Source organism: Microtus ochrogaster, unplaced genomic scaffold (assembly GCF_000317375.1).
Source record: "Microtus ochrogaster isolate Prairie Vole_2 unplaced genomic scaffold, MicOch1.0 UNK8, whole genome shotgun sequence".
NCBI lineage: Eukaryota > Metazoa > Chordata > Mammalia > Rodentia > Cricetidae > Microtus > Microtus ochrogaster.
This window is the reverse complement of record NW_004949106.1, coordinates 9,204,713-9,216,352: the sequence shown is the minus strand read 5'-3', so window position 1 is coordinate 9,216,352 and position 11,640 is coordinate 9,204,713. Positions and strand designations below refer to the sequence as shown.

General features: G+C 40.8%; 1 protein-coding gene across 1 annotated transcript in view; it reads right to left on the bottom strand.

The window, feature by feature from the left end:
- Col5a2 (collagen type V alpha 2 chain) overlaps positions 1 to 8,003 on the bottom strand; it is a 128,665-nt gene extending 120,662 nt beyond the window's left edge. The window contains exon 1 of the mRNA XM_005366389.2: positions 7,617 to 8,003. Coding sequence (XP_005366446.1) covers positions 7,617 to 7,710 — 94 coding nt within the window. The 5' untranslated portion in view covers positions 7,711 to 8,003. The remainder of the gene's footprint in view (positions 1 to 7,616) is intronic.
- Between the last annotated feature and the right edge of the window lie 3,637 nt (positions 8,004 to 11,640).

Here is an 11,640-nt window from a genome sequence, read left to right as displayed (position 1 = left end):
GTTACTTTTGTTGTTATCACTATTTCTATAGTAATAATAACCATAATTTTACAAGATACTATTAGTTGAAAACAAACTATAATCAAATGACAGATATATCTGATAGACATCCTATTAACTATTTGATTATATTATTATAAAGTAAATTATCTTATAGTTTTATGTATAAAGAAACCAAGATTCAGGAATGATAAGAAAATTTCCAAGACTGTGCAAATATAACTTAAAACCCATGAACCTGGATTCAGTTCAATCACAACTAAATGAATGTCAACAATATTTTCTAATTTTTACAAAAATATTCAACTCTTGAATATGCATGAAATACCTGTCATGAGCCTACTGGTTTTAGAGAAAGGTATTAATCAGAATTCAGGAAGTTTCCCAAAGAGATGAAGAACAAGCAAAAGACATTATCCAAAAAAACTTAGTGCAAAACAATTCAAAGATTTACAGAAAGGAAAAAAACATGATATGAATTCATGCTATAATCTCTATTTCTCAAGACAATGAATTAGCAGCAATACACTTGACCACTTAGAGAACAATAGAGAAATGAAAGAAGTTAATCAATACAGACTAACCAACTAAAAATTTTAATGACCTGAGGAAGGATGCCACATAGTATTAATCATAAATAAACACAATGTGGTTGTTTACAAAGAGAAAATGAGATTAGTAGCTTTGAAAGTCAGTAGCATAATCCTGACATTCTTTAGATTAAAAAAAGACACAGTATTAATAATCAATGGAATATATTAAAAAGACACAGTATTAATAATCAATGGAATATATGAAGCATGGTACAGTAGGCAAGTAAGAATCAAATGCCAGAAAATTCTGAGGTAAATATAAGATCTAAACCAACAACTCGTCTTACGGGAACAGGTGAAATAGACACAAGGGAAACAATTCTCCACATATGGCTCATGCAGAGAAAGGGGAGGTAAGTCCTGGGAGACAGAAAAGGAGGAACACTGGGTTCAACTTAGAGAAAATTAGTTGAACTTTTAGTTGAAAATTCAGTGCACTCTGAAGAGTAGAGGTTTGGAAAAAGAAGACAGGTATGTGTGTGTGTGTATGCATATGTGTATATGTGTGTATGCATACATGTGAGTGTGTACACACACATGTACAAGGACAAGCCCAAGCATAAGCACATTGTGAGTGATAACTATGAGTGACTTTTTATTGTGAGGTAAAGCATGACAGAAGGGAAGAGCATTTGGGTCAGGACCATGATCTTGATACACACAAAAGCTACTGACCTGAGCTAGTGAGAGTTCACTGACTCCGGAATGATAGCAGGGGAACCTGTACAGGATCAAACTAGGCTCACTGAATGTCAAGGATAGTTGTGTGCCTTGGGCAGCCTGTGGGGTCACCGACAGTGGAACCAGGATTTATCCCTAGGGCTTGAACTGCTATCTTCTAACATATTCTCTTTGGAAGGATTCCTTGCTCAAAGTAGATATGGGGAAGGAGGGCCTTGGTCTTGCCTGGAAGTGAAGAGTCAGACTTTGTTGACTCCCCATGGGAAGGCTTACCCTTTCTGAGGATGGGGGACTGGGCTGGGAGGAAGGGAAGGAGTGGGAATGGGGATAGCTATGTAAAATGAGGAAAATGTACTAAAAAAATCTTAAAAAAAAAAAATAAAGAAGGTGTGCAAGCTAACAAGCATGGCCATTCCTATCTCTTCAAACTATGTGTTCCCAATTGAAGAATTAGAAGGCAAAAAAAAAAAAAACGGACTTCTGTTTTGTTTTAAATTGCACTGGCAGGAAGGTGATATACTTATGTGATGTATACAATGTATATCACAACATATATCACAGTTCTGTTGATAGAAAATGGCTACAAGAGGGACAAGAAGATGAACTCAGTTGTCATTGCAATGACCCAGAGATGGATGATGAGAACTTGAACTGGGAAATGTGTAATAAAGATGAATAAGGGTTATATATGGGAAATATTTAGTAAATAAAATAGCAAAATTAGTGACTGGATGGAAATTTACTAACTGAATGACACAATGAAGTTGCCATTAACTAGCATAAATGCCATGTAAGAAAAGAGCCCAGTCTTGGAGGGTAGAGTTTAGAAAAGTTTAGGTTGAATTTCTGAGTTGTTTTAGATCCAGAAGTTCAAAATGGTTCTCGGTGGCTAGACATATACTCCAGAATTCACATAAAAGTGGAAGGACACAACTGGTTCCACAAGGTACACACAAACACACACACACACACACACGCATGCACACACATACACATGCACACACACTAACAGTAAATTTAAAGTATGATCGAGAAGCAAACGAAGACACCTAATGTCAGCTTATGGCCTCCACACACACGTGTGCCCACATCCAAGTACACACACATGAACATGTACACACACACGGAAGAAAATTCAAAAAACACAAATTTACAGTAGATTGGAAATATCTCATGGCATATCCAGGTCTCCAGAAATAAATCGCTGAATAATACATATTAGAATGTTAATTAACTCTAAGATAAATTTGTTTTTTTTTTAACCTTGTACCATCTACCCAATCTTACGTGGTAGATTAATTATTAACAATTCTAATCTTTTCCTCTTACCATTGATGTATCTCTCATATGTAAACATATACTTCTCAAAGTTGCAATCCCAGAGTCAAAAACAGTAGATTAAAATGTCCCCATTCAACACTAACATATGCTCCATGAGGCCAAAGACATGAGTTTTATCCTTGACATGGAACAAACTGTATGTTTAAAATGATTTCATACTGTCTAGTCAGGTTGCACAATTCCAGCCTCTCTGTCACACCTTCTCAAGATATAACCAACTCCTTCTGTTTTAGTCTACCATCTTGCATTGAATGCACGTTTGGGATGCTCGCAATATTGATTCCAGGCTTGAGATAATAGTGTCAATGTGTAAAAAGCAGGAATAGGGGAGATGACAGATGAACTCACATATACCTGAGAATATATCGGAATTACACAAGTCCTCCATATAACAGAATTATTCATCTAACACCATACAGACACTAGGTTTTGCATTATCTTTTCCTCAAATGACGTCAAATTTATAATGGTTTACCCACAAACTTCAGTCAGCCTTACAAATAAAATGAATCACTAAGAAGCCAAAGTCGCAGAGTTTACACTTCAGTGCATGGAAGCCATGGGCACTATCAATACCAGAGGAAAGATGGCCAAAGACATAATACAGTGCTTCACCAGTGTGACCAAGGTCACCCCCAAAGGTCCGATTCTCGCACCACATCCAGCCTTACCAGATATATTTAAAAAGAATAAGACCTGGTGGTGGTGGCGCACGCCTTTAATCCCAGCACTTGGGATGCAGAGGCAGGTGGATCTCTGTGAGTTTGAGACCAGCCTGGTCTACAAGAGCTAGTTCCAGGACAGGCTCCAAAACCACAGAGAAACCCTGTCTCGAAAAAAAAAAAAAACAAAAAGAATAAGACCTGAAAAATGTATCAATAACAAGATCTGCAGATAACTCTTTATGCAATACTAAATTGTGGGGGAAACACACACTGCACTGGACAATACAATGGATTCCCTAAACTCCCATATACAGAGAGAGAAATATTCAGAGTGACACATCACTGTGGTTTAGATAATAATTATATATTGATACACACACACACACACACACACACACACACACTTTTTACTCAAGTATTTCATCCGCTGCAACAATTCGTTCTAGTGTCCTCAATAGTAGAGCACCGTAGCATCACGGTTCACCTAGAACTCAACATTTTCCTGCCCATTCTTGCATCTTTGTGTGACCATATGACTAAATTCCCGCCACGCATAAATAACCCTACATGTTTCGAAGACGTGAAGGATTCCATTTAAGAAGTGCAGACCCACAGCTTCTCATTCTCTTTCTAAATGCCTAGGACACTGCATACAATGTTTGAATCTCTAGCAGCTGCCAGGGGCTGTAAAACCAAAGACCGTGCACTAGGGATCAAAGAATGGAGAGAGAAAAAAAATATTGAGTACCCGGCTATTTTCAGAGTACCAGCTTTTCACTCTGCTTGAGAGCTTCTTTTGAATATGAAAAAAAAGATTCTGTTTTGCTTATCTTGGTTGAAATTGTGTTCTAATACATGGAGCCCTCTAAAATAAATAATAGCGAGTGTAGAACACTTTTTGAATGTGAATATCTTAAGTGATATATTCATCCTCTGTTTCTTTGGGTCTCATTTGAAATAATGTCATCCAAGCACTGCTGAGTACCACACATCTAATGCCTTCTGTCCGTATTCTTACAAGATAAATCACAGATATAACATCATAAAAAATTCAAAAGACTCCAATATTTAAAAAAAAATACATGCATTTTTTTTCTCTTGGTAGTTTGAAGCTGTCTTTGGGATCAAGCTTCAGCATAGGATTGTAGCGTGGGTATTGACAATTTCTAGTGTATGGGCCAAATTTGGCTCTTAGACATATTAAATTTGACTTATGCAAGGCTTTCTGAAAAATGTTCACTTGGAATGCCTGAAGTGGGTATGCCTATGTCTTCAGCTCTCCCATCATCCCCTGCTAAGACACGAAACTGTTGCGTCACTACTCATGTGACAAGCCTAGCTTCTGGCAGCACCGAAGTCCCCAGTACGTGCTCCCTTCTGAGCCCTCTCTCACTGCATCGCTCCTGCAATATTGAATACAATGATTCATACTGAGGACTATTCCCTGAGACTAAGCATGCCTAGTGCCAATGACAAAACTGCATAGCTCCCTAGACGTGACATATTGATTCGGAAATAAAATTTCACTGTCAATGGCCTAGTATTTTTCTCTTACAGGAAACAAATGTGGACCATTCCAAAACCCCCCTACACCATACAGACCAAAGGGAGGAGGCGGATCTTGAAAAGGCTGATTTTATCATCTTGGCTCTGCTTCTGGTTACACTATACTTTCAACTAAAGTTAGCCGAAATCTCAAACCCTTTCTCTTAGTTTCTAACAAACTTTTAAAATCCAGTGTTTATGCCAGGCGATGGTGGCGCACGCCTTTAATCCCAGCACTTGGGAGGCAGAGGCAGGCGGATCTCTGTGAGTTCGAGACCAGCCTGGTCTACAGAGCTAGTTCCAGGACAGGCTCCAAAGCCACAGAGAAACCCTGTCTCGAAAAACCAAATAAATAAATAAATAAATAAATAAATAAATAAATAAATAAATAAATAAAATAAAATCCAGTGTTTAAACTTTCCTGATAGGGCAGCTCTATTTTGGCCAGAAGAGTGTCTGAAACTTGATTCACTCATCTTAGCCTCCACACATGCTCCTGTCAGATGGACACTGCACTGACATTTCCTATCCCAGTCCAAAAGAAGACAGCCATACCTTACACTAACAAAAGAAAAGGCTAAGTGTGTAATATATAAGCAATGCCAGGCTTCTATAGCACACACTGGAGAGAACGCAAAGGAAATACCACCATCCACGTTACTCATAACAACCACTGAAATCTGTATGCTCTTGACATGCAAGCCTTAGACTTCTCCTTAATACTAAAGCATTCCCCACATTTACTCCTCCTCAGAGTCCAAAGTTCCATGGGATTACTGGGTTCTGGCAGGAGAAACGGAGTATAACAAGTGTTCACCCAGTAGCAATGCACAGCCAAGCATTCAGAGCAAGTGAGTTGAGCTTAAACTAAGTGGCTCTGCACACACTTCATTACTGAGTCACAAATATCATCCTTACTTACACACACTCTTTTCTGCAATTGATTTTTGATCACATCTATCTGATTGACTATCCAGAATGTCTCTGAGAATTTGTTTTCTGTTTCGGGGTTTAAGTTTCTTTACTATTTAATGACACTAGGGGCGAAGGAGTTTAGTTCCGAGGCGAAAAGTTTCGGGAGCCAACTTTCTAGTCTTGATTCCCACAAATAAATATTAGAGAGAGGATAAACCTTTACTTTTCAATAACACCTACAGAATAAGCAGAACAGCATCGGAGAGGCTTTTAGCGTACGGCCTACCATACAAGGCTTTCTGATATCTTACATCTTCCGTTTACGCCCGTGTCCAATGGCTGCCACACTTCACGAAAGCTAAGCGCATAACTTTAAGATAAGTCAGGAATGAGGTCTTCCGTACAGACATTTTAAAGTTGAGCGGCTGGCTGGGGAGGGGAGTGAGCAGATTCCTGATAGTCAGACGTGTCATAGCTCTCCTAATGCTTGGCCTCTCTCCTAACTTTTCTGTCACTGACAAGCAACACATCCTTCTCACGGTGTCATGAAGAAGCACGGTAAGATTCACCTTTTATAAATTCCCTCGCTTTTCGGAACAGAGAAGCGGACTTTAAAAGTTTCCAGATTTAGAAAAGGGGCCCCCTCTACGGGACTCTGACAGACTTGAAACTAATCTCCAGAAGCTTCTTTTCCCCTCCTCACAGTTTTCCAGAACCAACAGTCTCTACACGTTTTCAGAGGAAAAATCCAGGGAAGAAGGAGACAAATGTACGGGGTGGGGGGGGGGACACATGAGAAAGACAGTTAACAGACAGGATTAACAAGTGTGCTAAGTTAAAAGATCGAAATCAGTACTAGCAGAGACTCAGATCTATGCTGGCCTATTGCAAATGAGAATATGTCTGTATAGGGTGTTTTGATCCTCCGAAGTTAAGGATTTAAGAATCAATAGAGCCATTCGTTTTTGGATGTTTTGTCTTTTATAATATTCTATAGCAGCCATGCCATCTTGCTTAACAGCATGGCCCAAGGAAGATATGCCTTAAAAGGAAGGAAAGGGAAAAAGGAACGAGCAGAGGGAGGGAGGGAAGAAGGAAGGAAGCAAGGATCTAAGGGAAATGTCCTTATCAATACTCTATGCAAAATTAGTTATATATAAGGCATGCTGATTTCCTACCTTCAGTCATTCCTCCCCACCCCCCACCCCCACCCCGGGAACCACACTGTCCCGATAACCAAGCCAGCAGGGTGGGAAAACACAGCAGTTTTAAGAAATCTGGCTTCTATCAGCCTCTGTCATGGAGAAATAAACTTGACTCTCTCTCAGTAAGCAAACACGGTTTTTAAGATCACAGATGAAAACGTCGGCAGGGAAGGATGAGGCTGTGGGAAGAAAGGAATGAGGAGCAAAGACAAAGAAAATTCCGAGCTATCAGAGTGCCCGCAGAGGTTTTTCTAAACAAAGACTTTCCACGAAGCTGCTGAAGTTCGCACAGGAAAGACTCCACCCTGCCCAGCTTCGGCAGCGGCTCTCCCTGTTCAGAAAGCGCCAGCCCTCACGACTGCCTCTCACTAAACGTGCCTTCGGGGCTCCGTTTTAAGCACTCTTAAAACGTTTTCTTTGAAACATCCTACTCCCACGTTCAGACAAAAAGACTGATCTAATTCTGCCTCTTCCCGGACGGCAGAAGCCCACTCCGCCAGGGCAGGCACCGGAGTTCCCGAGTCAAGCTGTTTTCCAGGTGCAAGCCCACAGCCCCCTTTCTCAAACTTCAAACCCGGTCTCCTCTGCAAGCTCTTCCTGAAGCTTAACATTCCATCGAGTTCCCAAACCAAGCCATAAACACCGTAAGCAAAGCAAAAAGGCAAACTCACCATTCTCTTGTTCCTGGGCTTTTATTGAGACACGGTGCCCTAATAAAACAGTGAGAATGAGGAGAGGTCTTGCTACCACCCAGTGTGCCATCATGTCTAAATTTGAGACATGTGGGTCCTCCGGGGAACGAAGAGTAGATACTGAGGTCACCGTAGCACCATGAATTCCGCTGAGGGCTCTTCTTCAGCACCAGCCCCCAGGCCGCCTCAGCCTGTTTCAGCACCAACTCCGGCACAGTCTGCGAAAACTTTTTTCAAGCGATGCAGCTTTAAATAGGAAGAATGCTGCCTCCACTTCTTTTCCTGCCCCTTTCAGCTTGTTCAGGCTCATAACCATCCAGTGTCTGCCAAGCAACCGTCTGATTGATGGTAAACAACCAAATCAGAACGCGCGCTTCTGCGACTTGGGTTTTTACTCCTTCTTGTAGATTTTAAGTGCCGATGGAGCCAAACAGAGACAAGGTTTTATTTCTTTCTGTTGCGCGTGTGTGTGTGTGGTTTTCTGTTTCTTTCTTCTTTTTTTTAAGAAAGCCTATTAGAAGGAGTCTGATCCTCCCCTCCTACCCTCCCCCCAGACACACACCCACTGACTTTTCCAGAGACGCTAAAAAGGCTTTAGGGAGGATGTAGAGTCTTTTAGGGAGATTGTTTTTTTTGTTTGTTTGTTTTTTGTTTTTTTTTTATTTTCTTTAGGGTTTAGGTATTTAGAATTATCTTCACCACCAGAAGCCTTTAAAAGGTCCTATTTTAAACCCTTTCTTTTGTCTGCCGAAAAAGAATTCTCTCAGTTCTCCTGTTCCCTTTCTCATGCCCTCTGAGGAAGAGAGGCAGGAAAAAAAAACAACTGCAAAATGAACTTGAGACACTCTGCATTAAGTTGTAGCCACATCTCTTAAGGAGCAATATCTATACATTTTCCTTGTCCCAGAACATTTTATTATGTTAGAAAAAGGAAAGTCTACTAAGGATTGTGTCGGCTCAGGAAAACACGTTGCTTCAAGATGCAGAAAGGGTGGGTTCCAGCATCAGATCCGCCACTCGCCAATTTCGTGACTCTATACATAGTCCTTACCTCTGTGCACTCCAATTTTCTTGTTGGGAAAAGGGCTTTGCCCTGGCCAAGGCGCAGGGTCTGGCGACACTAAAATGAGAAATATGCTATTAACTGCGTTCCAAATTGCAAAGAGCTACAAAAACGTGGAGGGCGCTGTTATTAACCCTCAACCAGCTTTCCATGGGGCACAGTGATCCCAGACGCACGTTCCTCTTGAGAGCAAAAGCATTAATGTTGTGCCCTAGTCAGGCTTGACAAGGTCTAAATGCCTTCTGTGCATTTAAAACAGCCGAATATATTTAATACCGGGAGTCCCCCAAGGATCAGGAGTTTGTCCCATACCATGTGCATGACTGATGAGATACCTTGAGCCACACTGAGCTCTGCCTGGAGGATGCCTTTGGTAGTTTGAATGCCATTGTCCCCTAGAAGATCGTAGGGAGGGTCATTATAAGGAGGTGTGGCTTTGTTGGAGTAGGTGTGGCCTTGTTAGAAGTGTGTCACTGTGGAGGTAGGCTTCGAGGTCTTATATATAATCAAGCCACGCCCAGTCTCAAGCCACGCCCAGTGTTTCGGTTCATTTCCTGTTGCTGGCTGATCAAAGATGTGGAGTTCTCTGCTCGTCTCCAGCACCATGTCCCAACATGCTGAAAATGTTCAAAATATATGAACTTTAATCCAGCCAATTAAATGTCTTTCTTTAGAAGTGCTGCTGTGGTCATGGTGTCTCTTCATAGCAATAGAAACTCTACCTAAGACAATGGCACATTAGAAACAAAGGCCACATCCATCTTCTACAAGAAACATATGTAAGTGAAGAAAAACTATGTCTACATGAAACAAAAAAATGCGAACCAGTTCTATAACTATGTGTGGAATGTATTAAACCCAAAATAAATTCAAAGAAAAAGAAATTGTCTCTAATTAGAATATGGAGATGGGCTTGATTTACTATTTAATTTCCTTGATAAAAGAAATCCAGGAGGCTACAGTTTGAGAGGTGTGGGCAGACTCTGGACAAGTTCAAAGAGAAGCTTTTCCATCTCTGCACGTGCCTTCCCTTACCCACATAGCTGTTCCCATGTTGTGTTGCTCCCACTTAACGAATGGACTAAAGGAAGAACAAAAATCAAACGTCTAAGTCTTTGGACAATATCTGAGAAAAAAAAAAAAACATGATGTCAAGATGTCAATACTTTTTATTTTTGGTTTTTCGGGACAGGGTTTCTTGGTATAACTTTGGAGTCTGTCCTGGAAGTAGCTCTTGTAGACCAGGCTGGCCTCAAACTCACAGAGATCCTCATGACTCTGCCTCGCAAGTCCTAGGAATAAAGGCATGCCCCACCAACACCTGGTGTCAATACTCTTCTTAATCCCTCATCAAGAAAATTTCCTTTTGCAATAGATGGAGATCACTTCAGAAAACCATAACCACTGATAATGCAGAGTTGTGTACACAAGTCGCAATGAACACATCTACAAAACAACTCGTGAAACCAAGACCCAGAGAACATTGAGAAAGACAGGTAGAAAGAGTCAAAGAAGCAAGGAGCTTGCTGTGAGACTGTGTCTCTTACTAATAATGTCAGAAGTTATATCCATAAAGTCTTACCACCATGGCTGCCTACCCATGAGTTGACCATGGACAACACCAATAGACATGGCAAATTAGAGAGAGGAAAGACCAGGAGGCCTCAGTCTGGCACAGATAACTATAGGCAATTAAGGAATGCTGAACATGGGAGAAATAGCCTTCCCCATGGAGGAGAATACCAATTGGTTATCCAATACCAAATATTCATTCCTAGAAATACACAGGCAAGTTACATGATATGGGCTGGGCAGGTGGCATTTATGCACTCAGAAATAGATTATGTCTTTCTGTGTGTACTTCTTTGCATGTAACTACAATTAATGAAAAAAACAGGCCATGAATTTGAAAAAGGAAGGGCAGATAAGAGGGATTGGAGGGAAGAAAGGGAAGATATAAATGATGCAGTTATATTATAATCAAAAAGCAAAAAAATAAAAAATCTTGTTAAATGGGATCTTGTTAAATCAATGGGAGAGACCGAGAAATAAATAAATACAGGAAACATGTAGTCTTCTCTGAGATTGCCAGTTTTCTTCTACGATGAGACCATTTTAGATATGAACATTATCCTGGTACCAAAAGCGGCTCAACTTTTGGGGTATCTTGCAATCTCCACTGAAGTACTGAGATAACAGATTTTTGTGGAGAATCTACAACTCTTAGAAACTACATCCACTCTGAAAGTTCAAAGATGATAAGGTAAGATTACAGGATCTGGAGCAGAGTGAGCAAATCTCATCCTCGGTGTCTGCTCCCGTCATCGTCCACTTGCTGTGACAGCAGTTATGCTATGATTATTGATCTAGATATTTGCTGTAGGAAGGCCGGCCGCTTGTGATTACCCGCCTACTGGGGCGTGGCCTCTTATACTATATACGTGGTCACAGGTTCTGCATCCGCCCTTTTTTTCTCCTTCCCCTAGCTCCTTTTGGCCAATTGTTCATTCAGATTGTTTGGATTCGATCTCCATTCACCGTTCAAGCAGAGAATCCTGATTTGTGAGTTTACCCCTAAATAAATAAGTATCTATCTCTCAGTTCTGAGCTAGTGTGGGATTTCTTTTAAGCATCCGTTCACCACTTCATCTGGCGGGATCACCCCGACAGATATTCTAAGTGTGGACACAACTTTCACAGGGGAAATTGAAAACACGACGTAACCCTCTCCCAGACCCTCGTAGTTTCTACCATCTCTTTGCATTGCACTAGAAGTCTGTGATAAGACCACAGGACACATTTGCCTGAGAACTAAGATAAAACAGTGTCCCCATTACAGTTTTCCCTGAGCTTCTGCCCTTTGTTGCCACGAAGCCATAAATAGTGAATTTTTTTTTTCCAGCTAGAACTTTTCTTCCATGTTTGTCATTGGGTCCCACA